Source organism: Lissotriton vulgaris, chromosome 2_1 (genome assembly GCF_964263255.1).
Source record: "Lissotriton vulgaris chromosome 2_1, aLisVul1.2, whole genome shotgun sequence".
Lineage (NCBI taxonomy): Eukaryota > Metazoa > Chordata > Amphibia > Caudata > Salamandridae > Lissotriton > Lissotriton vulgaris.
The window spans coordinates 356,727,226-356,750,134 of record NC_141687.1 but is presented as its reverse complement, the minus strand read 5'-3'; the positions used below and the strand labels follow the sequence as shown (position 1 = coordinate 356,750,134).

At 44.1% G+C, this 22,909-nt stretch overlaps 1 protein-coding gene across 3 annotated transcripts in view; it reads left to right on the top strand.

Annotated features, from left to right (window-relative positions):
• The window catches only part of NEK8 (NIMA related kinase 8), a 232,474-nt gene that overhangs the window by 31,856 nt on the left and 177,709 nt on the right, over positions 1 to 22,909 (top strand). For all 3 annotated transcript variants that reach the window (XR_015308377.1, XM_086955147.1, XM_086955146.1), the window contains exons 2-3: positions 5,098 to 5,303; positions 7,285 to 7,517. Coding sequence is in view for 2 of the 3 variants with exons in the window: in XM_086955147.1 (XP_086811273.1) it covers positions 5,098 to 5,303; positions 7,285 to 7,517 (439 nt within the window). In the remaining variant the exon portion in view is untranslated. The remainder of the gene's footprint in view (positions 1 to 5,097; positions 5,304 to 7,284; positions 7,518 to 22,909) is intronic.

Below are 22,909 nucleotides of genomic sequence, written 5' to 3'. Positions count from 1 at the left end.
AACATCTTCCATACAGCCAATTGCTGCGAGTCACGAGAATTGTCTCCGACCCAGACACCAGACTGAACCAGATTCAAACCATGGCATCCAGATTTCAGACTAGAGGTTATCCTGAGGATCTTTTGAAAGATGCTATTGAGAGGACGACTTCCATTTCCAGGCAAGACGCTCTTGAAAAGTGTTATTTTCAGGTCACATTACCTGTTACGCTTACGTTACGCGCCCCAGAGCGCTTCCGGGGCGCTGCGCGTCGCGCTCTCTAGCGCTCCGGAGAGCTTCTGGGTGCGCTAACGCAGCACGTCATAAGACGCATCACGCGGCTACGCGATAGGTCACACTTACGCGACACGTCGCGATGCTGTTTTCGATCGTGTCAGTTGCGCTAACGGAACGTTTCCCGGGGCGCGAACCGGGGCGCGATCCAAAGTTACGCTAACAGGGCGCACCCCGGGGCACGCACCGGAAGCGTACCGAAGCAAAAATTAAAAAAAAAAAAAACTTTCATACATCCCCAAAAAAATATTAATACAATACAATTATTTAAACATTTATTCTTCCATCGACCTTTACATATACATATATAAAATATATTTATTTTTCTGAAAGAAACACATTCACTGGATGGTGTCATCAGTGATGTCATGAGTGATGTCACTGACCATGTCATGAGTGATGTAATATGTGACGTCATCAGCAGTGCATTGCAGGCGCGCAAGTTATAGTGAGTCCAACTAACTATAACGTGGAATTTCAATGGTTTTATGTCAGAAAAATTTCCAGCTAACTATAACTGGTGTGAAACCTATGGTTTTTTCTGTGAATATATATATACACACACACATATATGTATAGTTAAATCATAATTTTAGATGCCTTTATGTCCAATTATATGTGGACTGTGATGTTAACGAAAGACTCCCTCAGGATGTTTTTTCTACAACTAGTAAATACAGTCATAATTGACACCATACTATGTCGTCATCATCACGTTTCTCACTTCCCAGACAATGTATCTATTTTTGTTCATATTGTAGAAGATGTACCTATATTGTGGTAGTATTCCCCATTATCTTGTCAAATACTACCCAACATACGTCATTCTCAGAATTTCGTTTCTCACGATAGTGTCTGGTAAGTTTGGTGTTATTATTTTTACATGTGATGGTACTTCGGTGAACATTGATCCTTATGTTCACCTCTCTAGTGGTCATGCCTACGTGGTGTAGGCTACATTAGCACGTAAAGCTATATGCAATGTCGTCTGGATTACAATTCGTGTAAGACTTTAAAATACAAGGTGTCTTTAGTCCTAAGTGTAATTGCTTTCCTTTCAAGGTTAAGGTACAGACGTTGCAACTCCACATGGGCAGTGCCATATAATTATGGTTAGATTCCACATTGCCCGAATATCCATTACTGTTTTTTCATTGTTTTGTTTGGTGTAGTATAGACCACATTGTCTCTAATCGATCTTCCTTTCCTGCAGGTAAACATTGGTGGTTCATAACTTAATGATGCTCATGTGACTGTTTTCTAGTGTTTATTAAGAACTGTCTTTATCTTATTTGAAAATGGATTGTATGTTGTTACACAGATTAGTATATCATGATGTTTTTTTCTTATTGTGGTTTAATAGTGAATATTCAAGGCTTGTTTTTTTGCCTGCTCAATCAGTCTCATTAAATTGTCCCATTCCCTTAATTTCGTGGTTTTTCTCCCTGTTTTAGATAATCACCTTTCTCAGTACAGTTTCTTCTTAAACTGGGAACTGCCCTATTGGTAAACATTCATTAAGAGATCTCGGGTGAAAGCTGTCAAACCCTAAGAAATTATTGCGGCTCGCCTGTTGGTTTGTAAAAGACCTCACAGTTAATGTGTACCTCTTTAACATGATTCTTAAATCTAAGAAGGTTTGTTCATTCCTACTACATGAAACAGCCAATGTCAGGTGTGTATTTGTGTTGTTTATCCGCTCACTGAAGGATACTAGGAGGCTTTTTTTCCCCTTTCCCGATTACAAATACATCATCAATTAACCATTTCCATAATTTTATATGGTTACAGGCCAGCCGCAGATCACTCTGTGTAATTTCAGGCGACGTTTAAATCCTAATAAGACAGCCCAGTGGGATCTAGTGTTTCTTTGCAGTGACTTGCAGGTCATTTGGTTAGGCACCTGCTGCGAGCATGTGCTTGTAACTAGCTAGATATATGTGGGAATCTTTGAGATGCTCTTTGACTCAGACCTCATTTTTCAAAGGTCAATATGAATACATTTGAGTTGGGAGTTGATTGTAACTGACACCTATGAAAATGCCAAAAATAATTCACCATGTATTGTGTGCAGTACAAACTGCCTGTAACCAAAATAAAAATAGGTCTTTTGTCAACACTTTACCGGAACTGAGCAAATATTAATGCAGTGCTTATATATATTGTCAGTTCAGCTGTTGACAAGACATATTTTTACCAAGTCTTCAAAATGTACATAGTGTGGGTTTGCCTCCATCCACAGTAATAATACCCTCTCAACTTATGCAAATTGTTTTTTGGTGTATAATTCCGCCTTCCAGGAAGTGATTTCATTGGAATGAACAAGGGATTATTCTACGTGTGAAAAGTGCACTTGGTGATGATATTCAATTCTGTATCACCTATTATTTATTTATTTATTTATTTATTAATCTTATATAGCGCGACAGCTACCCGTAAGGGTTTCCCGGCGCTGAATGACAGTGGTAGCAGAATACAATCCAGAGGGAAATTTATTGGACAAAAAGCCAGGTCTTTACGGCTTTACGGAAGCGAATATGACAGTTCTCCATACGCAAATCCAAGGGAAGGGAATTCCAGAGTTTGGGTCAAAAGGTGGCAAAAGAGCGACCACCCACTCTGGAGAGCCTGAACTTAGGAACACAAAAAAGGTGTTGGGAAGAAGAACGGAGAGAACGGGCAGGTGCATAAAATTTAACAAGGGACTGAAGATAGGAAGGGGCAACTCCAATTTTGATCTTGTGCATAAAGCACAATGCTTTGAATTTTACCCGATTGTCAAGGTTGAGCCAGTGCAGTTCCTTAAGACGCTCGGTAATATGATCGCGTTTTCGACAACCACAGAGAAGCCGTGTAGCGGCATTTTGAACTAGTTGAAGACCGCGCATGACCGCCCTGGTAGCCCCCAGATAGAGCACGTTCCCGTAGTCTAATCTAGAGGTCACCAGGGCCGTCACAACGGATCTCTGGGTGTCGGAAGGCAGAATCCAGAAGATTTTTCTCAGCCACCTTAAGATGGTAAAACAGGTGGCTGCAACTTTGTTGGCCTGGTCTTTCATCGATAGATCCCTATCAATAATGACCCCAAGATTGCGCACTCGCTCAGAAGGAACGGGTAAGCAACCATGGTCGAAGGCCAATGTCTCGAGCTCCATAAATCGGGCTTATTTCCAAAGACAAGCACCTCCGTCTTATTGCTATTTAGTTTGAGAAAATTGCGATTCATCCAATGGGAGATCTCGCTAAGACCCGTTTGCAAAGTTGAAGGAGAGGTGGGATCAGCTTGGGATAGGGAAAACACAATCTGTGAATCATCAGCGTAGGTGAATAGATTTAGACCAAAATAGTGAGCAATGTGGGCCAAAGGAACAACATAAAGATTAAAAAGAAGAGGACTAAGAATAGAACTCTGGGGCACACCATAAGTGTTGGACATAGACGTATTGGAAAAAATTTGAAAAGTCCGGTCGGTGAGAAAAGACGAAAACCAGTGCAAGGCTTTATCCCTAATACCAAAGGAGGCAAGCTTGTTCAGGAGGATACTGTGAGATACAGTATCGAAGGCTGCACTGAGATCAAGCAATATATCCAATACCTATATCCAATCAATACAAAAAGCAGTCCCTTTAGCTACATTTTTGTGAGCATTGGCAATAGTAATAGGGCAGACTTTAACATGATAAACGGTATTTGTACATATGAAGCAACTAAACAGTATTTGTGAAGACCTGTGTTCACAAGCACTGGCATTGCTTGTTTAAGATTAGGAGTTTTCTTTTGTTCACAGAAATGGTTCCATTGTTGTACATATACTGTTAAGGCTGTAGTTTCTGTCTCGTGGTACACCCTTAGTCAGCTTCATGTGCTTTTTAGGTTGAGCCTTCTAGAGTGTGCATGCTTTTTCTGTTGTGAGTCATATCGTGCACTTGCCAAGAACATACACAGGCTTGAAGGCCTCCCATTGATTGGCATTGGTTGGCTGTCCTGTCACCCACATTTGCCTGCTACTTATTGTGGCCCATCTTGTCAGGCTTATGTTTGGTCTTCCTGTGGAGCAATGCCTTTCTACAATCTCTCTCTTGATTAACTGGCTTCTGTGCGTTTACTGAATGCTTTTCAAACACAAAATCATTCTTTTTGGTTCAGCACTCAACGAGCTCTCTGCCTCTTGTACTCTCCTTGCACTCCCTCTTGCTATCTGTTGTCCATGTGATTTCACCCTCCTCCTCCATATTGCGCTCACCTTCGTGCACCCCCATTGCTTTCTCGCCTTTGTTTTTGTCCTTGCTCGCTCTACGTTGCTTTCCCGCCTTTGGCTTCTCCTCCCCACCTATGCCCTCCTTCTCTCTTTTCCGTTGCTTCTCCTCTCCACCCCCTTTTATCCTCTTTTTGTTCACTCGTATCATTCTTCCCCACCCATTCCACATTGCTCGCTCGTCCGTTGCTTCTTCTCCACTCATCCATGCCCTCCTTGTTTCTTCCGCCCACTGACTCAAAAAAATGTGTTCATTTCCTTTATAGTTACCAATCCAACTCTGATCGGTAACTAAACCTGAAAAAAGCATTTGCATCATTCTGTAGGCACCAGCATGTGGGGTGCGTGCACCTAAAAAATGATGAGGGCAGCTTGTCAGCAGCTTTTTTTTAGTCTTTAGCCATGCTGTCCAACATCTGGGATGCTGAGTAGCATTGCTAAAACCACTGCCAACACCCATAGGTCTCAAAGGTGAGACTTACTGGTTGGCTTTGACAATGCTTGATACTTTATGGTTCTCCACCAGTGTTTTAAAATAACCCCACACCTTTCTTTTGATTCAATTGTAGGATTGTACACCTGTGCCTGCGTAAGTCCGATCAGAAGCTGGTTATCATCAAACACATCCCGGTAGAGCAGATGACCAAAGACGAACGACTGGCTGCACAAAATGAGTGTCAGGTGCTGAAGCTGCTCAACCACCCCAACATCATTGAATATTATGAAAACTTCTTGGAGGACAAAGCTCTGATGATTGCTATGGAGTATGCACCAGGTCAGTCCTTGTTGTTGGCTTCTCAGTATATTTGCAACGATAAGTCTCATTGGCTATTCATATGAGTAGCGCGATTTCACTGGGAGCAATAACTGTTGTGAAATTTCCCCACCCACAGTTCTAAGTGTCTCCAGGCCCAGAATAATCAGATCTGCAAGCCACAGACACACTAGTTCTGGCCATGGAGACATCAGACACTTTTTAGTCCTGCAAAGTCAGAGGCTAAAGACAGCAATACAGCCTTCCCACACATCCCCCACAGCAGTACGGGGGAGTGGACATGAATTCAGTTGGTGGATGACTGTGAAGGTCCCTTTGAATGGCAGTTCCAATTGTTAAAATATTGTGATGATCCTGCTCCGAGAGATCTATAGCCAGGCAATATAGCACTGCAGGTTCATTCAGCCCTAGGAGATATCTATGTCTCGAATATCATTAAAAAAATACCACATATCCCCTGAGAAAAGTAGGGGTTGCGATTGGAGATCCAGAGTTTTCTCTTTACAGAATTTACTCACTGAATGCTTAGTTTGTGTACCTCCTTATTTTTAAAAGTGAAGCAATGCAGAGCACTTCAAACAAACCATCTGGCAGATGTGAAGCTGATAAGCCTCTCATACTAGCAAGGTAAAGGGAAGGATCTTGTTATTCAAAAAACAAAAAGTGAAAGGTGTCTAGTTAAAATGTAGAGCAACCAGTTTGTTTTGAGAATGTCCTTTGAGAATTGTCTAGTGAATTTCCCTTGTTGTATCATAATCAAAGCATGTCCTATTGAAATGTCATTGCTCTGTACAGTGTGACAGGGACCCTCTAGTCACCTTGTGGTGTAGAATGAATATAAAACTACATATTGGAATGCTCTGTGTAGTATGGTGGGACTTGACACCTCATGGCATTGGAATCCATTGTGCACTTCCTATTGGAATGCCCTTTTTCTCTGCGCAGTATCTCGTGGGATGGTCTAGAATGGTGACAAAATGTATGTCCCCATGTCTGTTGGAATTTCCTTACTCTTTTCAGTATGGTGGGGCTAGACTCTTTGTGGTATCCTGATTCATGGAGCACTTACTATTTAAATGTCCCTTCTCTCAGCAGTGTAGTTTGGGCTGTCTGGTCTCCTTGTGGCGCCAGAGTGAATGTAACCCAGCCTGTTTGAATGTCTTTGCTCTGTACATTGTTGCAGTGGGGTCTCTGCACTCACGCTTCCTATTGGAGCATGTTAGCTTGTTCAAGTGTGGCAGAGGGGCTTTAGGTCCCTTGTGGTGCTTGATGTATATATCACTTCTTATTGGAATGTCTTTGATCCATTCAGTGTGTCAGGGTTCTTTGAAATGCTTATGGTACGCTCTATTTCTTATTGTACACATTTTAAAATCTTGTGCAAATAGCTCTCTAAGGCATCTGAGAACTCTGTTCTCGTTTTCGTAAGAATTTTGATGGTTAGAATCTATAGTAAATTTACACAGAACCACATACCAATGTATTAAAAACCAAAATGTTGAATTGCTTCTAGAAAAGGGGAAAAGAAATGAATACTGCAGTAGCAGGGCTATGAGTAAATTATCCCAGAGTGACAGCCTGATCTAGGAAAGGATACGATTAATGTGCTTTTCTTTAAAGAATTTAGAAGCTTGCAATGTCAAAGTTGAAGTTAGTTAAAGTCTGCAGTGGCTTGCCATAGTTAGTGCTCTGATGAAGCACCATTGGCTTTGGTCCATCAAGCATCTGCCCACATTCTAGAGTATTCTGTTTTCAGAAAATGATGAGAAGCTTTGTATGTGTATGGTACTTGAGATGGAGGCTAAAATGTCTGGGAGTCTAAGAGATTCCTGGAGTACAAAAAGTACATTTTTGAAAGCTGTGTGGAGAAGGTCCCAGTAAAAAGAAAGGAGAAGTCAGATTTATGGTAAGATTGTTGGTCTTCAATATACAAGGTGGCAGTGTAACTTAATTCTCAGCATCTTTCTTCTTCCCAACCTAGGAGGCACACTGGCAGAGTACATTCAGAAACGCTGTAACTCACTGCTGGATGAGGATACCATCATGCACTTCTTTGCACAAATCTTATTAGCTCTGCACCACGTGCACACCAAGCTTATCCTGCACCGTGACCTTAAGACGCAGAACATCCTCTTGGACAAGCACCACATGATCGTGAAGATCGGTGACTTTGGCATCTCGAAGATCCTCAGTAGCAAGAGCAAAGCGTACACGGTATGTAACTTTTCTGCGAGCAGCCTAACGATGAGCGTGATATGGACTCTGGGAACCCTGGAGTTTATATGTGTACTTTGGGCATAGTGAAATGTAATTTGAATGTACTCCTTTCATAAGCATGTTGGGCGTAGAGAAGTTGTAATAAATTGGGTTTCTGGATGAGGGAGTAAAACCTTTTCAAGCAGGAACCACAATCCTTGTCAGGGTGAAGGTACAAACAAACCCCAAATTAACCTTTGCTCAACCTTCTGGTAGCTTGGCACAGAGCAGTCCGGCTTAACTTAGTGGCAAGAATTTATGATGCACTTCAAACAGTAATAAAGTGAAAACAACACAAGAAAATCCAACACCAATTTAGGAAAATAGAGTACATTTTAATAAATATCAAGACCAAAATGACAAAAATCCAATAGGTAGAACTGGAGATACACAATTTTAAAGATTTAAGTGAAAAATATAGCCAAAAAGCACAAAGCTCCAACTGCGCATATCTGGTGGTGTTAGACCAGGGGGCAGTCACAAGTTCAGGTCCACAGTGATGGAGTGCAGGTCTGGCACAGGGACCCAGTTAGGCCCGCTGAACAAGAGTACCTTAAATCCTTGTTGTGAAGAGTTGCAGAGTCCCATGTCAAGGATGTGAGGTCCAGGTCGGAGATGCGGTGTTCAGCGTCAGTTTCAAGGAGTTGCGAGGCTGCGATGCAAGATCCTGCATTGTCACCGAGGAGTCCATCGTCAAGAGGCTTGCGAAGTGAAGTCCAGCACTGAGGATGTGTTGTGGACCGGCTAATTCCGAAGAAGTTGCTACTTGCGATGAGAGGGCCTGCATCGGGAATGCGTCGGGCAGCAGCAGTTCAGTTGGGGCTGCAGGCTGAGTTGCCGAGTCCTTATTCTGAGAAAGTCCACACAGCAGAAGCAATGCGTTGGTTCTGCTTGAGACTGCGCCGCGCAGCAGAGGAGTTTCATCAGTTCTGCTAGGTCTATAGATTGGCAGGCAAAACACCTTCAGGCCCCCTTCCAAGGTGCCAGGGCTGGGGTAGCAGAACTTGGCAGGATTGGACTCACAGATGGCAGAATCTAGGTGCTGGGTTGAAGGTTGTTGGAAGCCTGTTATGTCCCTGAGGCTTCTGATCAGGAGGCCAGCCAACTAGCCCTTGGAGTTACTCTGGGAACCTGGGTTTTTAGATAAAGGTCCAGTCCTTCTCACCTAGGCAAGAGGGCAGCTAGGCAGCAAATAGGTCAGCAAAGCAGGACAGCAGTCCTTCTGAGCCCCAGTCCAGCAGAGTGACAGTCCTTTCAGCTTCTTGCTGGTAGAGTCCACAGGTCCAGAAGTGTACTGAAGAGTTGGGTCTATAGATTCAACATTTGTACCCGGTGCCCCACTTTGAACTGGGGAAATCTTTTAGAGGTTTCCAACCCCCTGAGGTGTTGGGTATTTCCTCCCTGTCCTGCCCCAGCTTGTCTGGGATAACAAAAAGACTAGTGACAAAGCCTTTGTGAGAGTGCTGAAGCAGAGCCTTTTTGATTTGCCAGTGTGATAGGTTATTCCAAAAAAGAAAAACCCAGATCAGTTATGTTCAAGTAACCCTCAACCGAAGAAAAGCAAAGGTTTTTCTTGTACAACCCTCACCCACCAAAGTTAACCCTTGGTGGCATGCTTCATCATCAGGTCCCTCCCCTTCTACTGCAGATGCTGTAAAAATACCTGGCTAGTAGGTGTCCCTTAATTTATTTTAACCTCTACTCGGTATGGTTAAAAAATAGGGTGAGTTTCGGATAAGAGATTTGTAATGGATCTGTTCTCCTAAAAGGTTGACATGTTTTAAGCTGTGCCCCTAGTCGGTTCTTCTTCAGGACCACGGTAAACTAGTTCCCTGATACCACTCCTATCAGTTTACACTGTTCACAATTACCAGTTACCTCCTATTAGGCATTCATTGTTAGGTCGAGCTGGCGTTGGAGCGCGAAGCGCTCCCGCCAGCGCGACTTCTATAGTCATTGTGCTAACTGGCAAGGGAGATAGAGCTGTGAACGAGCGGCTACTGGCCTGTGCACGCGCCGATTCAGCTCTGTGAACGCCAATGTGCACACTCACGGCGTCACGCTCCTGCCCTCCGGCGTCTCTTCCGAGGTGCGCTCCAGGCCGACTTGCTTTGCGTGTACGTGCTCCAGCGTTTCTGTGTCCAAGGAGGTAGACGGCATGTGGTAAGTGAGGGCCGGGGATTTGTTTGCTTATTTATTGTGGCTTTGCAGCTTCGAAAGTACGATTTCAATCTGCAGCTATCTTCCTTGTTTGTTTTTTCACTTTAGTGGGCCTTTGTAATTTTTTAGGCTGAAATTGTGCACGTTTTGATTGTCTACCTTCTCCATTGTCCTTTCTCCACTTGTTTATAGCTGGCGCCTGCGCTAGCATAACACCTCCGACGCGGCACCGCTACCCCACGTCGGACAACACTACACTGCCCACAGAGCCCATGCCTAGCGCCGGCCCGGAGTACCTGCACTTATTTTTTCCCATTTAAAGCAGGGCTTCGACCTGAGGAAAAACGAGACATGTTTTCAATTTCTTTCCAAAATGTATTGCGGGGTGGGGGCAAATCCAACCTTCCTCATTGTAATAGTCAGGCTAGCTTGTTCAACGCAGAATGAGGGCTGGTGTGACAATTCAAAATGTGCCAAGTTGCTTTTGTTTCTCTATGTCCACGTTGTCATGGAACCTCGCGCCCCTGGCCTGGGATAAGTGCTTGGTAATGGACTCGATTTACTCCTGTCCCCTGAGGCAGGAGTTGGGCCTACCACAGGCAGCCTCTGCTGAGAGATGCCGCCCCCGTGAGCCGCAGAGAGCAGCAACCGAAAGTGAAAGTGAGACTATGACATTTCCTCCCCTTCCATTCGGTGGCTACCTAGTACAGCAGAGACGACAGCTAATCTGGGGGTGAGACCGGGTGCCTGGAACTGTTGAGAGCAGTCTGCGTGGAGCACAACACGGGGGCACACGCTGCAGCAGAACACACAGCTCCAGAATTGGAAATAGCAGTACCACAGGTAGGACTAATACACCATCGTGGTGTTAGCTAACCCGGGGTTGACGTCTGCACCGAGGAGCATACTACACAGCAAGAGAAGCGGGGAGATGCGACCTAACGGCCGGAGCTGCCGACCTTGCACTGGGGAACGTGGTTCGAGTGCAGGCGTCGGCTCAACATCCTCCGGTCGTAGTGCTTGCACCCGGGCTAACGAGTAACTGTGTAATGTAACCTAGTGCTCGCGTAAAGCGATCTAAATGCCCTTGGGCTACATTCGCGCTATATGAAAACTGGGAAAAATATTAAAATAAAATCCGGAGCGATGATAAATGGCGCACCGATGCTGGGTTGTGCTCGCGCGAACCCCACACTTTTGCTGTGTGAGGTAAAAATAGTTTGCATTCTGACTTGCTCTTTGCCTCTAAGCAACACACGTGGCAGCAGATTAAACAAGCACTTGCAGTGCAGTCGGTCTCGCATTTGCGAGAGTTTGATCTATTAGCATTGTAAATGATTTTATTTATGTTTTTACAAAACCTGCAAGCGGTCGTAAACGCTGTTTGCAGGTTTTATAAACACGTAAATAAAAGGCATTATCGTTTACAATGCGAATAGATGAAACTCGCGCAAAGCGAGACCTATTGCGCTGCAAGTGCTTGTTTAGTTATCTGTGGGAATATGAATGGAGAGTTAGATGTACCATTCTATGGCTGTATACGTATTTCTTTTTTGATTATTGAGTGATTTTTATTTTTCATACGTAAGCACCTCTAGGTGGACAAATGTGATAACTCCAGTATACATTGTTGGTGAGCACATCTAGTGTATTGTAGAAAATGTAATTTGGTTTTAAAAACGTACACACTGTGTTTTTCTGGAACGCACATATAAGCATACCATGCAATCGTAGCAGTAATGAAAACACCACATACATATACAATGCTGTAATGCTGCATCATGGTACCTCTGGGGGGAGAGGATGGCCTGTTGTCACACTCTGTTGGTGTGGGAGGAAAAATTATGGCACGCATTAGATATGAATTACGGCAAAAATTCTGCACCGTCAGTTAGTAATCCATAGTTTTTTCAAAGCGCAATAAACATGTTTGCAAGGTTACGGTTACTTGGAGACTCTAGAACACAGGGGGTCTAACGGCCTAATTTTGTAGCTGAGCTGCCAATCCGAATTATCAAAATTCCGGAGTGTTTAAATCGCATAAAAACAGCCTATTTTTAAACAAAGGTGAACACTATGTTATAGGAAACACAGACACTGTAAGGGTCATTCAGAGAATGGTTTACAAAATCCAAAACATTTAGCAATGGGTTACCATTAAATAGACTTGGTGATCAGTCCTATCATCTGGCCATACCCAGGTGTGAGTAAGGCTAGTCCCCTGATCATTGGGACCTAAAAAGCCACACCATTTGTTGCTGGTTAAGGATTTGGTCCAGCAACACAAATGAGCCGTCAATGATGGCTGATCCTTGATGGTTAAGTGAATAATAGTGCAACAAAAACAAAATAGTGAATTTAAAATAGGATGATGTGTCCTCCTATTATAAATTTTATTCGACGGCCGAACAACATCTCCTAGTTAAAAACCTAGAACAGTGCAAGAGAGACAGTCAACAAATATCTGTCTAGTAATGGGCCAACACGTTTCTGCCTATCGGGCATTCCGTCCCTTGGCTTTCATCAGGGCCTCTGTTCTTTCAATAGTTGCACTGAGTGATTCCAAAAACAAAAGAAACACCACCAACACCAAAGTGGAATAATAAAGAAAAGAAAACGGTTGAATACGATACAACCTGTAACAACCGGAGACATTAGTCCTCCATTTCAATTAAGAAGTAAGATTTCTATGGAGGAAAATGTATCATAATTAGTTGTCAACTTACTGTGTTTTTATCTGAAAACATGTGTTTGACCAAAAACATTTGAAAGAAAAATAGTCTATTCATGCTCACCCTTCATGGTAGGGGAATTGACCTCACCTCACCTGGACCTTGCTCAGGTTCTACGAGGCCCGCACTATATAGATATAGAAGGTAAAACAGAAAGGGGAACACCATGAAGCGTAAATATCAGACTTCTGGAAAGGATGTCCAAAACTATTTCTGTTCAGCAACTCTACTTATATCTAAAAAATCAACAAGTGTAGAGACTCCTGCACAACAGATATGTGAACCCAGTCTCAAAGTCTCTCAGATCTGTCATATTTCTCCACAAACTTACATTTAAGAGTATCTCAAAGCTGTTCCATACTCTATGTGGGGGCAATATTAATCAACATACTATGCCTTGTGGATTGCTGCAAACAAGGACTCTATAGCTAGAATGCTCAAGTTTATCCAAATTCAAAATCAATGAAGGGAAGATTCTCTAGACTCACCTCTCCGTCGGTACCTCAAGCTCTCATCTGAGTCTTGGGGGAGGTACCGAACAGGAGAGGGCTGGCAATTTTACAATGTGTCTGAGGAGCGCTGTCATTGTAACCTTACGCTTCACTCTACAAGGCGGGAAACCCCCGAGTAAACCCAGAAGAGTATCTGATTCCCCTAAGGTTCTCCGTACCTTTTTTGTGTGAAAAGCGCCGAAATTCGAGCATCAACTCAGTTTGTTTGTAAAGTATTGAATGCACTATTTTGCGCTCGAAATCACGCGAGAGATCTCGTGAGAAGGACTACGGGATGATGTCATCCCGCCCGTAATTGTAGTTCCTTAGACACCAAGAGTTTCAATGTCCAAATATATGTAACATTTTAGTGTATCCAAAGGATAATCAACTCATTGTGTCGAGTGGGATTGATGTTATTGATATTGATTCTTGTACATATTTGCTTTATGCTCCAAATCCCGCGAAGAATGTCAGAAAATGAAGTACTGGATAATGTCATCACAACCCTATTTGTAGTTCTATATCTACAATGTATTTGATAATTATACCTTCACATACAGGTTATTGAGGCATATATTCGATCAAAGGTAATGACAATGCCCCAGACCGATATATGGTGTTGAAAACGGACATAAGACCTCCTAATGTCCATGTCGTTAATTTATATGTCACATCTAGTTTTATTAATCATATCGTGGGCACTGCTTAGCGCTCAAAAATCCCGCAGTGAATTATGCGAGATGAATTATGTTGCAGTGCTGATATTAACTGTAATTGTATTTGTCCAATCCTCTGAGATTAATTTGAAGTAAATGATGCCTTGAGCAAATATGACAAATATATAGAGTCTACTTGTTTCTCGCTTGATAATGCTGCATGCATATCTTTATAAATTGTCTACAAATTATACCAGTTGGGATATTGTTCTTTATATATACAGTTCTCTACCCCAATCCCGAAGAGGTTGATGGATTATCACTCCTGTGTTTTTATACAAGAAGGTCTGGTGATAGCAGCATTCCTCATTGGTGTTAGTCCATCACGTATGTTGAAGGTCTGGTGATAGCAGCATTCCTCATTGGTGTTAGTCCATCACGTATGTTGAAGGTCTGGTGATAGCAGCATTCTTCATTGGTGTTAGTCCATCGCGTATGTTGGAGGTCTGGTGATAGCAGCATTCCTCCTTGGTGTTAGTCCATCACGCATGTTAAAGGTCTGGTGATAGCAGCATTCCTCATTGGTGTTAGTCCATCGCGTATGTTGGAGGTCTGGTGATAGCAGCATTCCTCATTGGTGTTAGTCCATCATGCATGTTAAAGGTCTGGTGATAGCAGCATTCCTCATTGGTGTTAGTCCATCGCGTATGTTGGAGGTCTGGTGATAGCAGCATTCCTCATTGGTGTTAGTCCATCATGCATGTTAAAGGTCTGGTGATAGCAGCATTCCTCATTGGTGTTAGTCCATCGCGTATGTTGGAGGTCTGGTGATAGCAGCATTCCTCATTGGTGTTAGTCCATCTTGAATGTGGAAGCTCTTGCAACAGCAGCTTCCTGCTCTACTGTTAGTCCATATTGAATGTTGAAGGTATGGTGACAGCAGCATTCCTCATTCGTGTTAGTCCATTGTAAATGTTGAAGCTGTCAGAACAGCAGCATTCCGCACTGGTATTAATTAGCCCATGCTTAACGTTGAAGGGCTCACAACAGCAGCATTTCGTTCTGGTGTCAATCTATCATGAATGTTGAATCTTTCTAAAGGGCATTTCCTCTGGTGTTGGTCCATTGTGAATTCTGAAGCTCTCACTGCAGCAATATTCTGTTATGTTGTTAGGTAGTGTAAACCTTGAAGCTTTCACAACAGGACCAGTGTGCCCTGTTTTTAGCCCATCGCACATCTTCAAGCTCTTGTGACTTCAGATGTACTGCATGTAAACAGGCTGCTGTACTTTAGAGTTGCTCCCAGGTGTATTCGAAGGTACAATGAGAATTAACTGGATAGCGACGTGTTCTTGACCGGCTGTTTTAGAGGGACGGGCACTTCTACATCAGTCATGCAGTGCAATCACATCATGTCGCAGAACAATTGTGAATAGTTTAAACCAGTATAATAAGGCTGTCGTAAACGAGGCGCACATGTAGGTTGGAAAATGTGCTGCGCATGCGTAACATTTTACTGCAGGTTATTACCCACAAATTTGTGCAAAGTAAATCTGCAGGCATTACCCAGCGATAACGTTATGAGAGCTGTATGGGGCTGCCGTCAGATTTAGCCAAGCTTTTCCGATGAGCGCACGAGGGTCAAGCGTCCAATACATTATGTGCTGGCGTGTGCCCTTATTCCCGAGGCCAAGGGAGATGAAAACTCAGTCTCTCATTCCGAACCAGCTTTCCCCCTGCCCCTACTGTTTGGAGCTCAGAGGTGGGGGACATGCAATATATTTGTCTTTTGGGGTCAATCGGTGACAAGAACGATGCACAACTGCACTGCTGCCAGCAAAATCTCCATTTTGTGGGGTAAAATAATAAATCACAGCCACAGTCCGTGAGGATTTTTTATTGGAGAGCTGAGATGAGGGGTCGTCCTATATTTAATTTCCAATCATAGACATTGCAGAATTCCTGTCTGTTAACGTACTGCGACAATTTTACGGTACAAGAGCCTGGAATCATTGGTTTTACGGTAATAGCGTCCAATTTCTTAGTGCAAATGAGTTCATTCTGTAGCATGACAGGAATAGCAATAGGCATCATCATGTTATTTGCAAAAGAAGATTTAGGAGTTTTCAGCGGCAGTCTTACTGCTCCTGGCATCCCCTTGTGTGGTAATCTTGCTTTTTAGGCCTAATTTGCTAAATACATTTTGGGGACATTGAGAAAAGCTTCCCTTGGAGCCGTTGCTTACCATTTACTTTGTAGTTTGCAACTCATATTTTTTGGCTTTCTATTTGCTGGCTTTTATTGTTTTAGGCTGTATGGGGTGAGTTTGTCCCTCCCAAGAAGTACAGTTTTCACATCAGCTCCCCTTGTATAATTCCACGAGTTCTCCTTTATGTAAAAAGGCCTGTAAATCTTGTTTTTATTTTATCACATTAGCTGTGCATTGAAAGACTGAGGTCAAATGTCGGGCTCTGTGTTCTGAGGGAGCTTAGTGTTTACTTTTCTATCTCTGACTTCAAAGTGAGAGGATTAATATGACAATCTTGCTGGATGCTGGGGGAAGGAAAAGGTTTTTTTCTAGCACAAAAAAGCATTTAAATGAACTGGGCAAGTATTTCAGAATATGTCCGAATTGGGCACACAAATGAGGGACATTTTTTGTTAATTCTGAAATGTGTTGGAAACAAATACTTTTATATATTCAAAACAAATCATTACACTAGGTGACGCCATTTCCACACATTATCGTTTATATAGTTTTATTAGTAAAACTGTATGTCTGTGCAAATGTAATGGTCATTTCAATTGAAAATGTGTTGCCTGTGATGGCAGTGTGCAACCACACCAGGCATACTCCAATCTACGCCACTCTGCACCACTCCACGCCACTGTACTCTACTCTGCACCACTCCACTTTACACCACTGCACTCTGCGCTACTGCCCCCTACTCCAATCTGCAACAATGTATTCTGCGCGCCTGCACTCAATGCCACTTCACTCTATGCTTCTCTCCTCTACTCTGTACCCCTCTACTCTATGCCAATGCACTCTACGCCACTCTACTATACATCACTGCACTCTACACCAGTCCAGTCTAGGCCACTCCAATCTATTCTGCACAACTGCACTCTACACCACTCTGCAACATTGCACTCTGCGCCTCTGCACTCTATCACAAAACACTCTACGCCAATGTATTTTACTCTCTAACACTCAACTCTATGCACCTGCACTCTGTCAGTGCACTGTGTGCACATGTGATCTACTGTGCACCACTGCACTCCATGCCACTGCACTCTTCACCACTTTACTGTATGCCATTACACACTACGCCACTTCACTCTACTGTGAAACAATCTACTCTACTTCACTGCACCCTACACCACTCTACTCCACTCTGAGACACTCCACTCTATGCCACTGCATTCTGTGCCACTCTACTCTAAACCACTGCACTTTACGCCAGTACACTTTGCGCCACAGCACTCTACGCCACTGCACTCAACACCAATGCACTCTAATACACTGTACCCGGCATCACTGCACTCTTTGCCACTATGCCACTCTACTCTTCACTACTGCACTCTATGCCAGTGCACTCTACGCTGCTTTACTCTGCATCACTTCACGTTACGCCACTGCACTGTGCACGACTCCACACCTCTGCACTCTACACCACTCCATTCTTGACCACCCTAGATTACTGCACTCTCTGCCACTCTACATCACTCTACTATACACAATCATGTGCCAACGCGGCACTGTGTGCCACTCTACTCTGCACCACTCCACACTGCACCACTACACTCTACTATGCACCACTCTAATCTACGCCACTGCTTCCTACGACGCTGCACTGTACTCCACTGAATTCTATGCCACTGCACTATGTGCCACTTACTCAGTCCACTCTACGCCACAATATGCCTCTACACTCTACTCTGCAGCACTGCACTCTACGCCATTGCACTCTACGCCATTGCACTCTACGCCATTGCACTCTACGCCATTGCACTCTATGTCAATGCAATCTGTGCCACTGCACTCTGTGCCACTGCACTCTATCCCACTGCATTTTATTTTTCACTACTCTACGTAGCTCCACTATGTTCAACACCACTCTTCACCACGGCACTCTGTCACTGCACTCTACAACACTGTACTCTGTCACTGAATTCTTCGCCACTCTACTCTGCACTACTACATTCTATGCCAATGCACTCTACATCACTCTACTCTGCATCACTCTACTCTATGCCACTGCGCTCTTTGGCACTCCACTCTACGTCACTGCACTCTATACCACTGCATTCTACGGCACTATATTCTACTCTGCACCACTACCCACTCTACTCTGCATCACTCTAAGCCACTACACTCTGTGCCAGTCTACTTAACTCCGCTCCACTGCACTCTTTGCCACTGTCCTCTACGCCACTGTCCTCTACGCCACTGTCCTCTACTCTGCACCGCTGCATTCTACAACACAGCACTCTACTATGCAACACTCTAATAGACTCCACTGCATTCTATCATGCTGAATTCTATACCGCTGCACCCTCCGCCACTACACTCTATGATATGGTACTCTGTAATGGTCTAAGCCAATGCACACTACACCAGTCCACTGTATGCCATTCTATGCGACTCCACTCTATGCCATTGCAATACACGCCACTCTGACCCACTCCACTGTACTCCACTCTTCGCCATTTCACTGTACAACACTCCACGCCACTCTCCTCTATTCCGCTAACTTTAACTTGCTGAACAGCAGCCTTGCTGTTGTGCAACATGGCTAAAACCGGCAAAGTCATTAACTCCTGCATAGGCAAGACCTATTGACTTTGCCAATGCTTGTTGTTATTGGGAACAAATCCGCCGGGTCAGACAGAATTATACCTGTGTCCTTGGTAAAATGCCCAACATTTCTAGATATCCACATTATATGCCCCATTCGTTGGAACCAATGTGTCAAGAGGTGAGCCTGAGGGTAGCGAGCTGAGAATGGAAGCATCACCTGGGGTAACGTTGGAGTACTAGCGTGGCCTGGCAGTGACTTTGAAGCATGGGTATGGCAATAAGGCAGAACCAAGAGCCTGAGGAGAGAGGTGAACAAGGGCCTTTCAAAGCCGACACTAGTAAGGTGCCTATGTTGCTCTACTCTCCCTCTTAAGACCCATCATTCTAGCACCCCCATCCCGGTCACTAAAAAATGTGCTGCCAAGGGCACTCAAATACCTGTGATGTGAGGTGATTGTGGAGAGGTAGAGAACTCATTACGGAGTCTAGTTTTTTATGACTGCTGGTTGGGGTTCTCAGGTAAATGCAGACATTTGTCAGGGCACCAAACTTTAAGGTCTGGCGTTAGCCAACACCATTTGATTCTACTAAAATTGTATATATAATGTACATACTTAGAGGGACTTTCAGACAGCCCTCTTCATCCATTGGTCTGTTGTTATGTTATGTTATGTTACGTCTATTTATTGTGCGCGCAGCGACTCCAGCCAAGGAGCGTCCCGGCGCAAAGACAAGGTAGCACGTAACACAACGGGATGTAAAAAGAGGCTAATAAACAGCTAAAACAGGAGCAGGGACAAAACAGCTAGAACAGGAAGGTTTTTATCGCCTTCCGGAAAGTCAGAAGGTCCTCCAGCAAGCGGATTTCAACAGGCAAGGAGTTCCATGCTGACGCAGCCAATACCCTAAACGAGCGGCCTCCCATGCGGCTAAGCCTGAATCTGGGAACCACCGCAAGGGCCAGACCTTGGGAGCGGAGGCAACGGGCAGGAACATAAAAAGACAGACAATTCGACAGGATTTCCGGGCCTGTACCTCTCAAGATTTTAAACGCGAGGCACAGGACTTTAAAAAGAATACGCTTCCTAACCGGGAGCCAGTGTAGGGAGCGAAGGACACCTGTCACTGAGCAAAATCTTGGTAGGCCATTGGTCATTCACATTTTCCTTCCGCCCTCTACTGCGTTCAGCATGAAGCAGTGGGCCAGCCCACTCCAGCTATTGACTGTCTTTACTGTGAGTGGTATTTCGCTCTTTCACAAAGAGTACATCTGCACACAAAACAGTTCCATTTAGACAACTATGGCAATTTGTGATTTTTTAGAGCAAAATGTTTTGTTTTTAGCCAATATGTGAAACATTGATGAGCTCCTCCAATAATATATTGACCTGTTGACATCACAAGAAGTGACATCATGTGAACTTTGGATCCCAAGAAATCAAAGGAAGTGTCATTGCATAACCTTTGGCTTGGTGCTGTCACAGAAGTGATGCATCTCACTTTTGCTTACTTAAATCAGACACTGAGGCTGAAACATCTGTGCAGATACAAAAGAAGTATCCTATATTCTATAAGCAGACACAATTCAAATCCTATTGAAAATGCAGCTGCATGCAAAACAAGGGTATAACTTTTACCCTTATTAATACTGCATATTTTAGCAATAGAAGTTTAGCCCATCGTATAATTATCAGAGACCAAGAAAGAACAATTACTTCACTACCACCTGACAAGACAGAGTATATCACTTTAGTTCTAATGTCACTAACTAACAATGTTACAAGAAATACATCACTTTAGGCCATGAAGTCACAACCTCAAGATATAGCAAAGCGATCACATGACTTAAAACATTACCTTACAAATACAAGACACGGCAGGTCACTGACATCATTTTAGACAATGATGCCACCAATACAGACCTCAGTACAGCAAATTACATCAATTCAGATCATGATGGCACAACAAGCACATTGTTAAGAATAATTATATCATAAGAGGTGGAACCCGTGTGGCTATGTGCTTAAGCCCATGTCACCACCAAAAGAGGTGCCGGGGCAACAGTGTCACTTCTACTAATGATATCCTTACAAGAAAATGTGGTAAAGCAATTACTCGTTGTGGTTAGTGTGTTAACCTGTGGATGTGCATAGGAATCACAATTACAGGAGTAGGTTTACTCACGGAAATCGGTGAGTAAATCTTTTACGAGTGCCAGACCCACTTTTGTGAGTTCTAAACGTAGTTTTGCACTTGCTAAAAAGGATATGCCTATGTAGATTAAATGTACACAAGCAAATGGCTTTCTGGCCCAGGCCAAATATGTCTGAATTCCTGATGGATTGTTGCACTGGATTACACTGGGGTAGAAAATATGATTATGCCAACTTCTTATCATGGACATGACACATAAAAAGTAGAATCACAATTGCCATAGACACATTTTTCACACCAACATGAAACAGTGCTGAAAGGGGGAGGGGGGGCACAATCAATTGCTTTCTGTGTACAAACGGCATGTAACCCAGCCCATGAATGGCTTTTTATGGATTGCACACCCCAAAATAAAATGTTGCAAAAGATGTCACACTTATTTGCTAACCCTAAGGCCTGTGAAAGATGCTTCACCAAGCTGGAAATCCTTTTTGAGTGACGTGGTCCTATTTATGAAAGTGTGCTGTTTGTACACTGCCCTCTGCATTGTGCATGGTGTCACACACCACCACATCATTGAATAGCCGATGGGAGGGATGTATGATGCTACATAGCAAACGTGTTTGTCGCTAACATTCACATAGCCGTCTTTACATCGCACACACATTCACAACCCACGCTGACACAACGCACCCCATTACTTCGCTCCACCATTGAAATGCATACAAAACACAGTCACTACGCACTCAAACATCCCGCATACTTTAACAGGATGTATAATGCTACATCGCAAATGTTTTCATCGCTAACATTCACATCGCCGTCTTTACATCGCACACACATTCACAACACACGCTGACACAACGCACCCCATTACTTCGCTCCACCATTGAATGCATACAAAACACAATCACTACGCACACAAACTCCCGCATGCTTTAACATCCCATTTTTCCCCCCAAATAACACACACTACCCCCAGCACAAGCACACCCGCTACGCCCATTCTCCCTAAACCCGAACTCCTAAATCCTTAATTAGTACTTTACACTACGGCCCCCTGACCCGACCCGTAACCCGAATAAACACGTTCCACAACAATACAGTAAACCCACGTTTAAAAAACAATACAGTACCCTGAAGCCTAAAACCTAAACCCCTTAATCACAGTACCCTACACAACACTAAACCTTAATCCCTAAACCCTAAAACAGTACCCTACACAACTCTAAGCCCTAAAGCCTAAAACATTCCCTACACAACACTAAACCCTAAGCGCTAAAGCCTAAAACATTACCCTACACAACACTAAACCCTAAACACAACCCCCCTTACCTCTCTCTCTTCGTGGTTCCTGTTGTCTCCCGGTCGCACGTCCGTCTCCCGTGCTTGCTCGCACCTTTAATGTTTCAACACAGAGGCCCGTTATCTTTTTAATGTAAGGGGGTGAAGGAGAGTTTGAGGTTATAGAACTCTGATTTCATGTGGAAAAAGCTAGGACAGTTAGGGTGTGTAACTTTTGCTGCGGGTAGATTGTTGTCTTTAGTCTATCATTAGAAATTGTTTTTAACACAGCAAGTAGGAAAACACCCATCTTGGGATGGGCTTCACATGAGTTTAGTGAGGGAATGTCATGGTGTCTCCTGGGCCTTTTATGCCTTCAGACATTCCCCTCTAGGGACGCACCTGGTGCCTTTGTCTCTTTCCCCAGCTCCCCAGGGATAACTGCAGAAGGCAGAGGGGGCTTCAAGATAGAGCTAGGAGAGAAAGAGAGGGAGAGAGGGGAAAGGGAGAGAGAAAGCAATCAGAAAGGGAGAAGAGAGAGGAGTGAGCGAGAGTGGATGGATGGATGAATGAATCGATGGAAAGAGAGAGAGGTTGCGTTTTGCCAGGACTGCTTTGGGTTCCCCAGTCTGGCTCTGAGTGCCTCTTTCCCCATCTGTGACACTCCATGCTGCATTCAGTGCCGTTCGCTGGGTTCCTCCCAGGACTACTCTTTGCACCCAGAGGGTTGTTTCACTGCAGGCCACGTCAGGGGCGGCCTTAGGCATGTGCCAGTTGTTCACCTGCACAGGGCCACCAAACCCCAGGGGCCACCACGCCAATATATATCCTTAATATAATAATCCTCTGAAGATGAATACATATTTGCGTGGCGGCTCCTGGCAGGCATTTGGCGGCCTCCGGCTTTGTTCCACTTCCAAACACACTGACCCCCCCCCCCTCTTCACTGGCACTCGCACTCCGCCCGCCCGGACCCCCTCTTCCGGGGCCCCCTACCTATGCTCCCTGTCCAGGGCCACCATGAGCCTAGAGCCGCCCCTGGCCACGTGCCCTGTTTAAAACATTT